The sequence below is a fragment of the Pithys albifrons genome, chromosome 9, assembly GCF_047495875.1.
Source record: "Pithys albifrons albifrons isolate INPA30051 chromosome 9, PitAlb_v1, whole genome shotgun sequence".
Lineage (NCBI taxonomy): Eukaryota > Metazoa > Chordata > Aves > Passeriformes > Thamnophilidae > Pithys > Pithys albifrons.
In genome coordinates, this window is record NC_092466.1 from 2,869,610 (window position 1) to 2,887,991 (window position 18,382).

An 18,382-nucleotide genomic window follows, 5' to 3' on the forward strand; every position below is an offset into this window, starting at 1 on the left:
GTAGCCAGGTGGGGGTTGGTCTCTTCTCCCAGGAAACTGTCAGTAAGACAAGAGGGCATGGCCTTAAGTCTGCCAGGGGAGGTTTAGGTTGGATATTAGAAAGAAATTCTTTGCAGAGAGAGTGCTCAGGGATTGGAATGGGCTGCCCAGAGAGGGGGTGGATTCCCCATCCCTGGAGGTTTTTCAGCTGAGCTTGGCCGTGGCACTGAGTGCCATGATCTGGTAAAGGGACTGGAGTTGGACCAAGGGTTGGACTGGATGATCTCAGAGGGCTTTTCCAACCCAATCCATTCTATGGATGTGGCACTGAGTGAGAATCCACCACATCTTGATCCAACCCCACTGTGATCACCAGCCCAGGGCACGGAGTGCCCTGGGCTGGTGATCACAGTGGGGTTGGATCAAGGGTTGAACTTGCTGATCTTGGAGGTCTTTTCCAACCCAATCCATTCTATGATTCTAAGTCCAGGTGGTCCCAAAAAGGTGGAACTGCAGGGAGAGACTGATCTGGCAGCAAAGCTCCATGTGATGAACCAAGAATTGAGCTGGAAGGAACATGGTCCCCAAAGCTCCAGGGAAGGAGAAAGCAAAGACTCAGGTGCAGCTTCCACTGGGACAATATTGGGAATTCAAACCTTCATCTTTGGACCTGAACTTTGAGCGTGTCCACACCAGGAAATTCTGAGCATCCACACCCCAGGTGGGTCTTTGGAGTGGCTTCAGACAGCAAGAGGCAAAAAGAACAGCAGAATTCCACAACACCATTGGAAAATTTTCAAATACAGTTCCAGTTTTTCAGCTGAAATTGGAGAATTTTAAGAGAATTTTAAATTGAAGGAGCTCTTACAGTGAGGAATTTATGTGAGGAGATGTGATCTGCCAAAGGTTTGAGCTGCTCCTGAAACAATCAGAGCATGAACCAGACAAACAAAAAGGTGTAACAGCCTGTTATTACCCATCACTTAGAGCAGAATATATTGAATTCTTCTTGAACTGCATCATTTCATAACAAAGAAGTATCTTAAAACTCAAAAGTGATACAATGCTCAGGAGTAAAATCCCCACAAAGCACCTTGATGTCAACCCAGGTTTGGATTCCAGGAGGGAAAATAATATCAGGATCCTTCTGTTCTGTTGGAAATTAATTTGGCAACGCTGCTCCAGCTCTCAGTTGGCCTCTCAGCAGAGAATTGCCAGGACACACAGCCTAAGAACCTCTCACAGCTTTCTTTCCAAACAATGCATTAAACCAGCAGCTCTTAACGCTGGACATGCACGAGTTGGGGGGGAAAAACAGGGCAAGGAGCCAAAAGAATGAGTTGGCTTTGTAAGAGTGTTGCTAAAAACAAAGGGAACCAGACACCCACAGCATCCTGACACTGAGGCTGCCAGAAACAGCAGCACAGAAAGCCATTCTCCATCTTATTTTATTGTCAGAGTTGCCTCTTCCCTCTGCTCTGTCCAGCTCCTGACCCTGTTTTTCTCTAAAATATCCCGTTTCTGAGCCACTTTTGGCAATGACACACTGGGAGGTGCCTCTCAACTACTCATTAAATGTCTTCTAAAGGTATCTCAGGGCAGTAAAATCTACCAAGGAAGACAACCTGCAGGGCAGGGTGGGGTTTGGGAGGAGGAGCTGCTCCTGCCAGGGATTCCCCATGGAATATCCTGCATGGAAAACCCACAGCAGAGACATGGGATGTCCCTGGCCTGGGTATTATTCCAGGATGAAACAGCCTCAAGCTGTGCCAGGGGAGGTTTACATTGGAAATTAGGGAATATTTCTTCGTGGAAAGGGTTGTCCAATTTTGGAACATTCTGCCCAGGGCACTGGTAGAATTCCCATCCCTGGAAGTGTTCAAAAAACACGTGGATGTGGCACTTGAGGACATGGTGATCCTGGTGGTGCTCTTGGGTTGGTGTTGGACTCATTCTTAGAGCTCTTTCCCAACCTTAGCAATTCCATGATTCTGTGATAAATCCATGGATTTCTTTAAGTTCTCAAGGTTCATAAGGCACGTGTGGCATTCAAAAAGTCTTCAAGGGATTAAATTTGCCACCACTCCAAGGGGGACAACCAGTCCATGCCCAGGAATATTGCCAAGTCCAACCCTCAGGACTGCCTTGCTAATTAAAACTTTGCAAGGTGCCAAAAAAAAGAGAGAAGAAAAGAAGAAAAAAATTGCTAAAAAATCCCCTCTTAGTTCACTTTTCCCCCTGGAACTCGAGAACTGCAGAGCTGGGGCTGTTTTATCCCTCTGGGTTTCTTTCTAGTGCAGGAAGGGATGTTCCCTGACACTCAGTCCTGTTCCTTCACATCCCTGTGATTTCCTTGTGGCAAACCAAAGGCTGAGGTGCCACGAGGGGGGGTCAGAAATGTTTGGAGAAGATGGTCAGAGATGGTCAGCACTGCTGAGCATGGAATTGATGCTCCACAGGGAGGGGCTTGGAGCCAAACAAAATGCACCTTCTCCCTTGTGCTTTAGGAGGAAACACACCTGGAAGAGCCTTCACCTGCTTTGATGGAGGTGCCCTTGGATTGAGATCTCCACCCCCAGGAGAAGAGCAAACCCCACCCCTGCTTTGGGGATGGAAAAAGAGGGAAGCAGAACAATAAAATGCAGAACATGCAGTGCCACAGCCACCAGCCAAGCCCACCTTGCTGCAGGACACCTGCCCAAAATCCCAGCACAAGTCTCCAAACCCATGAAATCCATAATTATGATCTACATGGTAACTACTGAAGTGCTGGAAATGGTTCCTCCCCCTGTAGACCCCAGAAGAGTTCCCCATGACACCAACAGACAGGAGTGCTCAGAGAAGCAGCAGATGGTCTGGGGGGGCTGGGAGGGGACTGGGACATCTCAGACACATCCCCAGCATGGGCACCATCACCAGCTGCTGCTCAACTCACACCACAGAATGGTTTGGGTTGGAAAGGATCTTAAAACCCACCCAGTGCCACCCCTGCCATGGGCAGGGACACCTCCCACCAGCCCAGGGTGCTCCAAGCCCTGTTCAACCTGGCCTGGGACACTCCCAGGGATGGGGCAGCCACAGCTTCTCTGGGCACCTGTGCCAGGGCCTGCCCACCCTCACAGCCAGGAATTCCTTCCCAATATCCCATCTAAGCTGCTCCTTCAGCTTAAGGCCATGAATTCTCCAGCAAAAGTGATCTCAGGCAACCAACAGTAGGACAAGAGGGCACAGCTTGAGCTCTGCCAGGGGAAGTTTAGGTTGGAGATCAGGAAGAAATTCTTTGCAGAGAGAGAGCTCAGGGATTGGAATGGGCTGCCCAGAGAGGGGGTGGATTCCCCATCCCTGGAGGTTTTTCAGCTGAGCTTGGCCGTGGCACTGAGTGCCATGATCTGGTAAAGGGACTGGAGTTGGCCCAAGGGTTGGACTCGATGATCTGGGAGGGCTTTTCCAACCCAACTGAGAAGAGCAACGAGGCTGGAGAAGGGACTGGAGCACAAGTGCTGTGGGGAGAGGCTGAGGGAGCTGGGGGTGTTCAGCCTGGAGAAGAGGAGGCTCAGAGGTGACCTCAGCACTGTCTGGAACTGCCTGAAGGGAAGTTCTGGCCAGATGGGGGTTGGTCTCTTCTCCCAGGCACTCAGCAATAGGACAAGGGGGCACGATGGGCTCAAGCTCTGCCAGGGGAAATTGAAGTTGGAGAGCAGGAAAAACTTCTTTGCAGAGAGAGTGCTCAGGGATTGGAATGGGCTGCCCAGAGAGGGGGTGGATTCCCCATCCCTGGAGGTTTTTAAGGTGAGACTGGATGTGGCTCTCAGTGCAATGATCTGGTGATCACAGTGGGGTTGGACCAAGGGTTGGACTTGATGATCTCAGAAGTCTCTTCCAACCCAACTGATTCTGTGATTTTATGATTTTATGATCACAGATTACAGAAATAAAGGAGAAAACCAGATCATTCAACCCAAGGAGCTGCCAACCCTCCAGAAGTTCCTCAGTTCCCACAACCACACCATTCCCAAGGTATGGAACAACCACACCCTCTGCCAGTGATGCCAAAGGGGTTTTTGTTCTGATTTTCACATTTTGTAGATTTTAGGAACACAGTAGTTGTAGATTTTTAGAGAGTTAATATTTCTAACAGTTTAAGTTTAATGCCTTTCTATCACCACCCCTGTCCCAGAACAGGGAGCTCAAATTCCTTTAGTTAATTAATCTTGTTCAGACTCCTTTCCAAGGTAAAGAGCTGAAGGATATCAGAAGGCCCACAGAATGAAACATAAAAGGTCAGTGACCCAAAAGCCAGAACTGGATGAGCTCCAAGAGACCTTTGTGTGCCTGAGGAAGAAGAGCTGATGAAGACAGAGGGTCTTGATGACCCCAGACCCAATTCCAGGGGTTGGACCAGGGGTGGGACTGGGACTGGACTGAGAAATGTGTAAAGCAATGATTGGAGGGATCTTATTATAAAAGCCATGGAAACAAGAACTGGGACACATGCATGTCATCCTGTATTCCTGTGGGCTGTAGGCCCTGTGATATTAAAGGACCTTTACTTTTTATCTTACCCAACACTAACGTGCTCAGAGTCCTGGTTTTGGGGGAAGGGTCATTCATGGCATCACCAGGAACAACATTTCCAGCTCCCTGGGCTGGGCCAAACCATCCTGCTGTGGGTGGTGCTCCCCTTCCTCCTGCTATGGAAACCACCAAGGGGAAAGAGCAGCTGCTGGAGAACATTCCTGCAAGGAACCTGGACCTTCTGAGCCAAAAAAAAACCCCTCTGTGTTATTTCAAACACAGTCAAGTACAAGCATTTTACTTGCAGGTCCAGTTGGTTTGACAGGTACAAAGCAAAGGCAAGGTCTGTGCTGGAAAGGTCACCACGTTATGCAACCAGGCAGCCAAAAAATCCCTCCCTGTACACAAGTTTCCTGTGCTTTTTCCACGTGCCTTTGTGCCTTTTATTCACAGATGAGGAGCAAACGTTGGGAGACGTGAGTTGAGCCTGAAAACTGGTTCCCAAGGAAGTGACAAGCTTTGAAAATTGTCATCCTTTATCTGTACATGGTAAATAGGGGGAGGTTTTTACTGCACAGAGAAATATTCGGGACTAAAGAAAAACAAGATTGCTCCCATTCAAAGTCTTCTTGCATTCCAGCCTGGAATAAAATGATTGTGCTGCTCAAGCTGCATGGCTGGACTCTTAAACTTTGTAAGAAAGCACAAAATCCTGGAGGAAATGCATTAATAGGCAGGAAAAGTAGCCCCAATTCCTTCTGTTCCAGACTTTTCCTGCTGTTCAGACCCTGCTGCAAACAATAGATCCCTTCTCTTCCCAAAATATATTTGCATTTCCAACCCTTTCTCACCCCAATTTCAGCCTGGAAATGTAAAGCAGTTACCATATTCCATAAAAACATGAATTGAGGAAACATTTCTAAGGTCAGTGCCCCAGGTGGAAGTTCAGACTTCCAAATCCCACCTGTTAATCATGGAATAAAGTCATTAAGGCTGGAAAAGACCTCCAAGCTCCTCGAGTCCAACCATGTTCACCCCTAAACCGTGTCCTCAAGTGCCACATCCACATGTTTTCTAAACACTTCCAGGCATGACAACTCCCCCACTGCCCTGGGCAGCTGGGCCAGGGACTGACCACTCTCTCCATGAAGAAGTTTTCCAAAATCTGCAATCTGAGCCTCTGCTGGAGCAACTTGAGCAAATAATAATATCTTTGACCATGGAATGAACACTGGCTGACCCATGCTGGGGTTTGGAGAATGAAATAATGATTTAAAAGGGTTTTTGTTTCCCCACCCTCATGGATCTGACATCCCTTGCTAGGCTGGGGAACTCTGTGTGTCCCTGCTCTGCCTGCAGCTTCCAACCTGGAATCTTTGCCATCCTCTTGGTCTCTTTTTTTCCCTGTTCTGAAAACTACACCCCATCCATCAGGAGCTCGGGATGGATTTTAAATAAGAGCTTTTGCACTTGCACTTATTTGATGGATGTAACTTGACTGGTCAATTATGTAAGTGCAAAGAGCCTATTTTCATACATTTATTAAAACCATCAGCATGGGGGTTTTTATCTATAAGCCTGCATAAACCCCAGCAGAATATTGCAATTAAACAACATCTCCATAAGCTAAACCTCAATTTTATTTTGGTTTTGGGTTACTTGTCAGGAAGAATAAACTGCCAGGCTGGTGAAGCCTGGGCTGCATTTTCAGGCTCTGAGTTACACAAAAGTCAGAGAAGAGCAACGAGGCTGGAGAAGGGACTGGATGTGGCTCTGAGTGTCCTCTGAAACACCTCCAGGGACAGAGAATCCAACGTGTCTTGATCCAACCCCACTGTGATCACCAGCCCAGGGCACTCTGTGCACTCTGTGCCCTGGGCTGGTGATCACAGTGGGGTTGGATCAAGGGTTGGACTTGGTGATCTCAGAGGTCTCTTCCAACCCAAGTGAGAAGAGCAACGAGGCTGGAGAAGGGACTGGAGCACAAGTGCTGTGGGGAGAGGCTGAGGGAGCTGGGGGTGTTCAGCCTGGAGAAGAGGAGGCTCAGAGGTGACCTCAGCACTGTCTGGAACTGCCTGAAGGGAAGTTCTGGCCAGGTGGGGGTTGGTCTCTTCTCCCAGGCACTCAGCAATAGGACAAGGGGGCACGATGGGCTCAAGCTCTGCCAGGGGAAATTGAAGTTGGAGAGCAGAAAGAAATTCTTTGCAGAGAGAGTGCTCAGGGATTGGAATGGGCTGCCCAGAGAGGGGGTGGATTCCCCATCCCTGGAGGTTTTTCAACTGAGCTTGGCCGTGGCACTGAGTGCCATGATCTGGTAAAGGGACTGGAGTTGGACCAAGGGTTGGACTCGATGATCTCAGAGGTCTTTTCCAACCCAATCCATTCTGTGATTCTGTGATTTGTGAGGTTTCTGCATGGGCTTGGCTGGGGTGCAGGGAATTGTCCGCGGGGGCTGCTGTGGGGCTGGGAATGGGAATGGGGCTGGGAATGGGGCTGGTAACAGGGTGGATCCACAGGGATGTTCCTGTGGTGGCTGAGCAGGGCTGGCACAGAGCCAAGGCTTTTCTGCTCCTCACCCCACCAGGAAGAGGTTGGGGATGCACAGGGAGCTGTAAAGGGACACAGCCAGGACAGGTGACAGGGAGACACCACAGGGATGTTCCTGTGGTGGCTGAGCAGGGCTGGCACACAGCCAAGGCTTTCCTGCTCCTCACCCCTCCAGGCTGCACGAGGAGCTGGGATGGGGCACAGCCAGGACAGGTGATCCCAAGGACATTCCAGATCACTGGAATCATGCTCAGCACGTGGAGCTGGGGAGAGGTTGGAGAGGGGTGGCTGCTCAAGGTCTGACTGGGAATCAGGCACATGGTGACGAGCAACGGTTTCCATTTGCTTTGATCTTTCCCATTTTTCTTTAAATACATTTGTCATTATTATTATTATACACTATTTCATTTCATTTCCATTAAATGGATGAACAAGGGGGAATGGCTTCCCACTGCCAGAGGGCAGGGATAGATGGGATATTGGGAAGGAATTCCTGGCTGGGAGGGTGGGCAGGCCCTGGCACAGGTGCCCAGAGAAGCTGTGGCTGCCCCATCCCTGGGAGTGTCCCAGGCCAGGTTGGACAGGGCTTGGAGCATCCTGGGCTGGTGGGAGGTGTCCCTGCCCATGGCAGGGGTGGAACTGGGTGGGCTTTGAGATCCTTCCAATCCAACCCACTCCATGATTCTGTGCTCTTATCTCAAACATGATCACTTTTAACCTCTCACTTCTCTTTTCCTCCCCCTGTTTGGGGTAAGGAGTGACCAGTTGGGTGATTCTTCAGTTGCCCTCTGGGATAAAACCACGACAACCACCAAGTTTCAGGAGGAAACAAACCTCCAGCCCCCTGCAAAGCCAAGGCAGTGCTGGGGACCAGGTACCACCCACCACATTCCCCCCTCAAGGCCAGAGATGTTTCCTCTGGGGAAAAAAAAAATTAGTAGGCACAAGAAACCTCATTTTCACTGAGAGGCATCTCATCCCTTTTTGCCCAACTTCAAAAGGCAAAACAAACAGGTATTTTATGTAAATGTGGACATTAGAAACAAAAAATAGAACAGAAAACATCACATTCCTTTCTCACAGGCAACTCAGCTTCCAGTGGAACAGTGCAGATGAAAGTAGTAGCTACAAATTAATATATCATAAGGTCTACCAAAGGAACTGATTGTCTCAAATGCCAAAAGTAAGACCAAAGACTAAATTATTTTCATTTATGGAAGCGTGGAGAGGAATTGCTTTCATGTTCTGAGTTATGTGTTTAGGAGGAACCCAAGTTGGGCTTGTCAGCTCCTGACAAAAGTTAAAAACAATTTCTAAACCATTTCAGAGTCATTTCCAAACATGAGTTAGAAGGGGAAGAGCAAACAATACAAAATCCTCCCTCTGGCTTTAACTCCTTGTGCAGTTCCAGCTCCTCGGATGGATTTTCCTGCAGGAATGAGGAATGTGCCTCCAAAGCACACCCTGAGACTCAGGAAAACCTCCTGATGCTTCAACTACTCAATAGAGAATATGACACCTTTCCCTTAACAGGAATAAAAGGTGGGCTCATCCCAGCTGGATTTTAAAGGTGGATGAGGGTCTCCAACAGAATTAAAAGCTATTTCCAACTTCCCCTCAGCAGCAGCTGCTTCAAACACACCCTCTCTGGGTTTTTATCCATATCATCTCTATTATATTTATATCTCTGCTCTCTATGATCCCTGTTAATATCCAAGGAACAGAAATGGGAAAAATATTGTTATTTTTCACAATAAACAAACCAACAGCTGATCTGGACCAAATTTTGACAGTGAAAGGCAAAGCCACAGCACCACTTTGAATATTCTCTTCTTTCAGTCCCCAAATTGGTTCTTTTACCCCCCCAAATGTTGATCAGAGACCTGCAAACCACTGTCACACTGAACACAGTGCTGGCAAACCAAGGGATTCCACCAGATTGGTGACACCAAAACACCAACAAAGTGCTTTGCTAAAACTATAAATGCTGGGGAAATTAAATTAGAGAATAATCAGGAAATATTTTACAAAAAAAGGAGCAATTGTCTCATCAGATGTGAGGGGGTTTGGGGGTTTGTTTCAGCAAAATGAAGGGTGGGAACAGTGTGAGAATTTATTGGAACAAAGGCATGAAGAGCAGGGGATGTGACCAAACTCATGGTCACTTCTGTGAGAAGGAGTGTGTATATATTTATATATATATATATAATAAATAAGATACATATTTTAATACATTTATCCTACTGGTGAAGTTACAGGAAATGTAGCACTAAATTTCAGTTCAACCTTTATTTGCAAACATTCCCTGTGATCCAGCTGTTCACACACATTTCCCTGTGTCCCTCTTCCCACACAGCTACAACTTTATCTCAGCCACAGCATTTGAATCCAGTTTCTTCCACTGCATTTCAACCTGGAAGGAAAGCACTGCATGGAGAGGAGCTGGCCCTGCCATGGAGGTGGTGAGATGCCTCCTGAGGGACTGGTTTCTCTTGGAGGGGGACCAGAGGTCTGTCTTCCAGCTACTTCTATTTTTCTCATGTTGTTTCACACTCCCAAATAAATCCCACTCAGGGAAACAAAAGAAAGTGTGGCCAGAGATAAAATTTAGCCCACCTGCTTTGGCTCCTGGCCCAGAGCTCTGCAGAGGGACCTGATTTCAGGAACGTCACAGAATTCCCCATTTTGAGTTATTTCTATTGAGAGGATGTTGCAGCTTTAAAAGCCAGAATTTGTTCTTAAATTTTGCCTAGTTTTCTTCAATAAAAGTTTACAGGGGTGGAACTAAAGGGAGCAGATGGACAAAGAACAGTTTTTTTCCAGTGCAGCTTTAGGGTTTGGGAAACCACATTAACTTCAAGAGGGAAAATGAAAAGCATGGAAATAATTCCAGAGCATTTCCAAATGAGCTGGTGCAGCGAGAATGGATGAGGGGATGTCCTAATTCAGCAGGTGGGACCAGTTTATCCCTGTGTGGGTGTGACCAAAGCTGGGCATTCCAAACCCTCTGGGCCATTGCCCAGCAACTGTTCCCAATGGCTCATTGGCAGCAGCTGCCCAGGGCACAGCTGAGCCCTCAGGCTGGGAGCTGGCTGGGAAAGAAGCCTGGCAGAGGAGCTGGGAGAACTGCCCTGCAGGGAGTCCTTGGCACCTCCACACCCACCTGAGGGCTCAGCTCTGCTCAGGGGCCAGCAACCATTCCAAAATCCCCCCTGACTGCCAGAGTCAGATCCCCCAGTGTGGAACTCCCTGCCCTGGGGGAGGCACTGGGGGCTCCCACCCAAACCTGAGGGGAGACAATCTGGGGGTTTGGGACTTGGGGAACCACTCATTGGATCCAGAGGAGGAGCAGCCCCTGGCCAGGAGGAGCCCACCACTCTCCACCAGACTGTGCCATCATCTGCACCAACAGGTTTGTCCCTTCCTTTTCCTTTGGACTTGGAGGACCCACGTGGGGCTCAGCACAGGGGCCACCAAACCCCCCTGTGCTGGGTTACACTTCAAGGTTTTGTGGGTTAAAACTAATTTCTCTTTGTGCCATTGCATTTATTGGATTATTGTTATTAAATTGTAACCCTGACTCACAGTCTCTTTAGTGTTGGGTTCCTTTCTCCTGCTGGTTTACCTTAAACCAGCACAGGGGACTAGAGAGGAACAACCCACTTCAGCACTTCTGTAGAGACTCGGCAACACCACAGAGACTTGAGGAAGTTCTTGGTTTTAACTTTAAAACATCTGAGATATTCTGTGGGCACTGAGGTTGGTCAGGAAGAATCAAAGACCTGAACGACCCATCCTGTCTCTGCTTCTTCAGGAGTTCATGTTCAGTGTGGAATAAAGACAGGACTATTTTTAAGGATCAAACACCCAAGTCCCTGCCCTAAGTGGGGACCTCTGCACCACTCTTGGTGCTGCTCCAAATGTTCCCAGTGAGGAGCTGCCTGGGGCAGGGAGCCCTTTGTGCTTTCAGGAAGAGCCGATGGGGAGGGAGGGGCTCTTCTGTTCCTTTGCTCTTTCATTGCCATGATCATAATTTCTCAGTTTAAAACATAAATTGAGATCAAACCCCACCCAGATGAGCACTGAGAGGTCACCTGGCAACAGTGTGGAGGTGATGCAATCACAGAGTGGTCTGGGTTGGGCTGGAGGGACCTCAAAGCCCACCCAGTGCCACCCCTGCCCTGGGCAGGGACACCTCCCACCAGCCCAGGGTGCTCCAAGCCCTGTCCAACCTGGCCTGGGACACTCCCAGGGATGGGGCAGCCACAGCTTCTCTGGGCACCTGTGCCAGGGTCTGCCCACCCTCCCAGCCAGGAATTCCTTCCCAATATCCCATCCAACCCTGCCCTCTGGGATGGATGGGAAGCCATTCCCCTTGTCCTGTCCCTCCCTGCCTTGTGCCAAGTCCCTCTCCAGCTCTCCTGGAGCCCCTTTGGGCACTGGAAGGGGCTCTGAGGTCTCCCTGGAGCTTCTCTCCTCCAGGTAAGCCCTCTCAGCTGTCCCAGCCTGGCTCCAGAGCAGAGGGATCCAGCCCTGGAGCATCTCCAGGGCCTCCTATGGATTCAGTCCATGAGGTCTGTTGTCCTTCCTTGCTGGGGACCCCAGAGCTGGGCAATATAAGGAACACTCATTACAATATTATTTACACTGTAATTACCACTTAAGGCACTCTCAGTGTCCAAACATGGATCTTCCCAATCCTATTTCCATCTCCTCCAAAATGCCCCAAGCCCAGAGTTCTCCTGTTCCTCAGGACAAGGCAACACACACTGTGAGTGCTTCCCAAGCACCCACAAACAAGGCTGTCAAGACAACTGGACTTGTTGAAGCAAAACCACTTTCAAAATTAATAAAAAATAAGAACTCCAGGGACTTTAGATGCTCCTCAGGAGCTCCTCACTCCAGGTGCTTCCCAGGCTGCAGCCACACACGAGGGAGAACACAAAACCAAGCGGGACAACCCCAAAATATGCCTTGTATTTATTCCAAATGGATTTCAGTGGGTGGTTAAGGAGATTTCTGAAGCCAAGCCTGAAGTTATGGTGCGTTTTTATCCCGAGAGCAGGAGCTGTGGCTCAGGATTTTATGGAAGCAAACGCTGACAACTTTATAGCCGTGGTCGCTACCAGGGAGCGCAGCAGAGATTTCTCCAGGCAACAAGTAAATATAATGTTTTCCCCCTATACTTTCATCTCAGAACACATAAAAGCATTTGACACACTTAATAAAATGTCACCAGCATAAAACACTGCACAAAGGAACGCTCAGTAACGACAGAGCTGCAATTATTGAGGGGGGAAATGAGTATTGGAGACATTCGGAGCCTTTCTGGGCATCGCTGGGATGGAGGGTTTGAAATGCCCTTTTTTGTTAACACCTCTGAAAATACTCCTGAACACACAACTCCACACAACAACCAGCAGCTTTGGAGACCACATGGAGAACACATCATTTATCCTGAGAGCAATAAACATTATTAGAAGGGATGGACAGAACCTGCTGCACCCGCTGTTGGCACCAAACCCTGAGAGCCCAACTGATGCCACCCTTAATTTGGGCAACCCTAAAACAGGCCATGAAATGCTCTTTAGTCACCTCCAAAGGCAGATTTGACAGAATTCTTTGGCTCAGAGGAGGAGAAGCCCAGGCTGGCTGCAGCTCAGTGTGCTCCTGTTTCCAGGCAACCCCTGCTCTGGGCTCAGACACCAACCCAGGGAGCTCCTCCCTCTGTACTCACTTGTTCTGCATCATGTTCATGATGACCCAGTCGAAGGGATAGACGTTCTTCCCGATGAGATTCTTGAACATGATGAATGTCTCCATCAGGAAGTCCTAAAAGAAGAGAAAATATTTGGAGAAGGCAGCTCTGCTGGCTCCCAGGAAGCCCTGGGATGGTGGCAGTTATTAATGGCCACACTCCAAAGGTGTCCTCGTGTTCCACTCCATAAAAAAGCCATTATTCATATAAACCACACCTAAATCCTCCTAAAGCTTATTTATACCTGCCCATAAATCCTGCAATAATTCCATTTAAACTTGTCAGAAATTAGAATAACAGTAATCCCACAGGGTGAGGAACCTGTGGGATTACTCAGGACCAAGCACTGGTTCACCAGTTATCCCAAAGGGGTTTCTGCTGGGAAAAAAAATGAATTATTTCCTGTATTATGGCCAAAGTCCCTCTATGGGCAGCCTGCCCTGTGACACAAGTGTTGTGACACATGCCTGGGGTCTCTTGGAAAGCTGTTAAAAACACCTTGGTACAAGGAAAGAGAAAAAACCCCAAAGCTAAATATTCATTTGAATCTCATCATTCCACTGAAAATACTCCCTGGAGTCAGTTGATGAGTTTTCTGTCTCTTTGTGAACACCCTCCTGAAATCAAGATTATTTATTTACCAAAATAAATCCATGTTCTACCCCCTAAAGGGTGTGGTGGTGCCCATCACCCCAACCTGGGGCAGAGCACAGCAGTGCTTTGGCCACCCCAAAAGAGATCAGAGAATCAATCATAGAATGGATTGGGTTGGAAAAGACCTCTGAGACCATCAAGTCCAACCCTTGGTCCAACTCCAGTCCCTTTACCAGATCATGGCACTCAGTGCCATGGCCAAGCTCAGCTGAAAAACCTCCAGGGATGGGGAATCCACCCCCTCTCTGGGCAGCCCATTCCAATCCCTGAGCACTCTCTCTGCAAAGAATTTCTTTCTGCTCTCCAACTTCAATTTCCCCTGGCAGAGCTTGAGCCCATCATGCCCCCTTGTCCTATTGCTGAGTGCCTGGGAGAAGAGACCAACCCCCACCTGGCCAGAACTTCCCTTCAGGCAGTTCCAGACAGTGCTGAGGTCACCTCTGAGCCTCCTCTTCTCCAGGCTGAACACCCCCAGCTCCCTCAGCCTCTCCCCACAGCACTTGTGCTCCAGTCCCTTCTCCAGCCTCGTTGCTCTTCTCACTTGGGTTGGAAGAGACCTCTGAGATCATCAAGTCCAACCCTTGATCCAACCCTACTGTGATCACCAGCCCAGGGCACTCTGTGCCCTGGGCTGGTGATCACAGTAGGGTTGGATCAAGACATGGTGGATTCTCCATCCCTGGAGGTGTTTCAGAGGACACTCAGAGCCACATCCAGTCCCTTCTCCAGCCTCGTTGCTCTTCTCTGGCCCCGCTCCAGCCCCTCAATCTCTTTCCTCAACTGAGGGGCCCAGAACTGAACACAACACTCAAGGTGTGGCCTCACCTTGAGGCAGCTGCAATTCCTTCTGCAAGTGAGAACTGTCCCAGAACAAAAGTTAATTTAGAAGCATAAAGAAGTTTATTCCTAAAGGGTTCTTTGGACCAGAAACCCCGTGCAGTTTATGATGTAAATCATCTCCTGCAATTTGGGAGTCTGTAATTGCTGTCTAACAACTGGAGTAATATCAAATGGTGGGAGAGAGATAAAGAGGAAAAAAGAACTTTATGCACAAAGTCCTTGATCCACTTCACACAGAGATAAAGATGAACTTTCATTCCAAGGTTAGAATATTTTCCCTTTGATTCAGTTCCTCAGTAATGGTATTTATCTCCTCTATCTTCAAAATGTCAAATGCCTTCCAAAAAACCTCCAAAATGTTACATTCACTGGACTTTTAACTAAGACTGGGTTTTATGTAACCTTTTCAGTGAGAAACAACTCTGAAGGTGCTGCTCTCATCAGTCTTTCTCCCTGTGTGAGAGATGGTATCTCCATCACATCCCAGCTCTGCAGGAAAGGTTGTCCTGGCTCAGAAATGCCCAGGCAGTGGCATCAGAGCTGCACAGACACTGGGACACAACCCTGGGATCACAAATCATGGAATCCCACACTGGATTGGGTTGGAAGGGACATTAGGGCTCATCCAGTCTCACTCCCTCTAGCCCAGGTTGCTCCAAGCCCTGTCCAACCTGGCCTGGGACACTCCCAGGGATGGGGCAGCCACAGCTTCTCTGGGCACCTGTGCCAGGGCCTGCCCACCCTCCCAGGGAAGGATTTCTTCCTCATAACCAATCCAAACCTCCTCTCTGCCAGTTGAAGGCCATTCCACCTTGTCCTGTCCCTCCATCCCCCCTGAGCAGGCTCTCTCCATCTCTCACACCTTCCAGGGTGCTGAGCTCTGCCATGTGCACTGCCCAAGGGCTGCTTTGGGGTGTTCTGCATCCCAGCTCCTGCATCCAACTGCTCACAAAATCACAGGGACATTAAGGTTGGAAAAGCCCCCCAAGATCATGAGGTCCAACCTTTGACCAAACACCTCCATGTACTACAAACCCCATCACGATGATTTGGAACTGCTCATGACTGGAGAGATGCCACCACTTTGTAAAGCCAAACCCACCCAGACACTCCCCACCAGCTCAGGAAAATCTGCCTTGATGTAGGAGATCAAAGGGCAGGTTTTGCTGCTCATTTGTCACATATTTTGGTGGAAGAATGACATTGGTGATGATTGGGCCTCGTCACTGACCCTGCAGGTTCTGACCTGACCTACTCTGCTGATTCAGCTCCACATCTTAATCTCCTGATGTTTACATTTAATAACAGCTACTCTAGAACTAATTATTGATCAGTTAAAAAGCTCCTGATGCTCACCTGTGCTTTGTGCATTCAAAATATTGGTCTCTTTTCCATTTTGTCTTTTATTACAGACCAGCAAATGGTTTGGAGGAATGAACCTGATAATTGGAGCAAACCCCGGGGCTCTCCTGGGGGTGGGATGGAGAGGGAACCACCAGGGCAGTGCTGGACAATCTACTTCTTTTTTACTATATCTGGAGGCAGGACAAATTTTTATGAACATTAAAAAAAATGTCAAAAACTTGTATTAAAAGAGCAAAGGCTGCAAGTCCTGGTCTGTCTCCAACTGGAAATATAAATCATATTTAATATCCCAAGGAAGCTGAATCCAGGAGAGGTAAGAGCCCTTCAGAGTTCCCATGCACTGAGCAAGCTCAGCCTGAGACACTCCCCATGGCAAAACATTAACATACATTTTCTGTCAACTGCTACCACGTATGTCTCAAATAAAGACAATTTTTACCAAGAGAGATCAATTATCCCCAGAAATAACCTCGGTGAGCTGAGATGTTGTTTCCTCTCAGGATGGCAGCACAATCACTGATTGGATTTGCCAGGATCACAGCCCAGTTTGGGTTGGAAGGGACCTGAAACTCAGAAACTGCTCTTTGAACAGACAGACCTTAATAAATCTGAACCCTGCATTCTGCAGAGAGAGAAGGGCCTGGGTTTATTGCATTCCACCTCATCCTTTGGAGCACTTTTGAGGCCAAATATGACCATTATAATAATCTAAACCTGACACCTACATAACACAGGCCATAAAGTTTCCTCCAGCACTTCCATCTCCTGCCTGAGCAGGAGCACAGAAAGATTTAAGGGTCTCCCATGGGGAAGAAACAACCACAGCTTGACTCTTCTGGTCATTTTTTTTCAAGAAAAACTTTTAGTTTAATCTAATTTCAGTCCTAAATCACTGCTTTGTGAGCAAAGTGAATGGTTTGTAACAGGAGGTGCAACTGTCACCTCCATGTCCACCCAGGGCTGGTGGGTTCAAAGGGAAAGACTTCTGGATTTAAGCTCTAATGGGGGAGTCAAAGGACAGTGGCTCAAAAACTGTTGGAGTAAAGAAATGGAAAATCCATGAAATGTTAAATAAGAGCAGGGAAAGGTGGTTTTTCCCCTCCAAACCATCCAGAACATGGAGCAGTGAGGGAGGTGACACTCCTGGCAGAGCCCCACAGAGCACCAGTTCTGATGGGCACCATCAGGTGTGGCTTTCAAATGACCACTGAAATCTCATCTAGGAGAAAGTGCTTTTCACAGCAGAAATCCCTGAGCTTGGCTCTCCCTGAAAAGGTTATCTCAGCTGTTCTCTTAAACACAGAAACTGGGTTGTGTCTTCATCTTTCTGTTCTCACTGATGACTCCATCAGTTCTATTTGTGCTTAAAATAAAAGAAAGAAAATTCACTTTATCCACTGCAGTCTCCTTTCCTGACAGGACTAACCACGTTCTGCCATGACACCTCCACATCTTCATTTATATTATTTAAAGTGAATTTAAGGCAGCATTTCCTCCCATGAACATCTTGCCTAATAAATGTTTCACCAGCTCACTGTGTACTTTCCATTGACACACAATATCATTTACACACTAACAACACAACCATATTTAAAGGGTACATTTAATTAAAGATACAAACAGTATTTCTGCTAAAACAAATTATTTCCTGGAGGAAAACCAGGAGTCAAACAGTTCACACGCTAGTGGAAAATATGATTGTAACAGTGCAGAGCAATTTCAGCTCCACAAACCAGAACATGCAGAAAGGGATGAATATTCAGAGTGCAGAGAGAAGCACGAAGTGATTCCTCAGGAACTTCAGTGCACACAAATCAAACTCATACAATGAGACATTATAAACAGACCAGTTGCCAAATTCTAGATATAGAATTAACTCTCTTGTTTTCACCAGATCTGACCTACAGCAGCAACTTTCAGGCAATTTTAGACCAAAAAAAGTGAGGCTTTAAAGCAAACACTTTTATTGCCATTAGAAAAATCACAGAATTCCTTTGGGGTTTTTTTCCCTCTGCATTTTTTCATGACATGTTGCCCTGATTTTGGCTGGGATGGAGTTAATTTTCTGCCTGGTGGCTGGTGCAGGGCTGTGTTTGGGATTGGGGAACAAAGCAATGTTGATACCACACTGATATTTTGGGGTTTGCTGAGCAGGGCTTACCCTGAGTCCAGGACTTGTCCTCATTCCAAGCTCTGCCAGGGAGGAGGAATGGCCAGGACAGGGAGACTGAACTGGCCAGAGGGACATTCCACACCTCAGGATGCCATGCCCAGTATGTAAACTGGGGGAACTGGTGGGAGTCACTGGGGCATGGGCTGGGCATCAGTCAGTGTGTGCTGAGCAGCTTTATTGGGCATTACTGGTTTAATTCCTCCCTTTCTGTCACCTCTTTTTAACTGCTATAATTATTATTATTACTCTCATCACCATCATCATCACTATTCTATCAGTAATAATTTCTATTCTATTGTACTTTCTTTCAATTATGAACCTGCTCTGCTCTCAACTCATGAGTTTTATCTTCTCCCCCACCAGGGCAGGGCTGTGTGTGGCCCTTCCTTTCTGCCTGGGTTAAACATATTTTCAGACCAACCTGCCTTCACCTTTCTCCATGTCCAGCCCTGTCATCCCATTTCCTTCTCCAGAGCCAAAGGGTTTGATCTGCCTTCACATCAGACACATATTTGGCTTGTTAAACTTTACCACTTATGCCTTTTCTGGCT

General features: G+C 47.8%; 1 protein-coding gene across 2 annotated transcripts in view; it reads right to left on the reverse strand.

Annotated features, from left to right (window-relative positions):
* The window catches only part of DOCK1 (dedicator of cytokinesis 1), a 359,613-nt gene that overhangs the window by 151,289 nt on the left and 189,942 nt on the right, over positions 1-18,382 (reverse strand). For both annotated transcript variants that reach the window (XM_071564200.1, XM_071564199.1), the window contains exon 29: positions 12,779-12,873. In XM_071564200.1, coding sequence (XP_071420301.1) covers positions 12,779-12,873 — 95 coding nt within the window. The remainder of the gene's footprint in view (positions 1-12,778; positions 12,874-18,382) is intronic.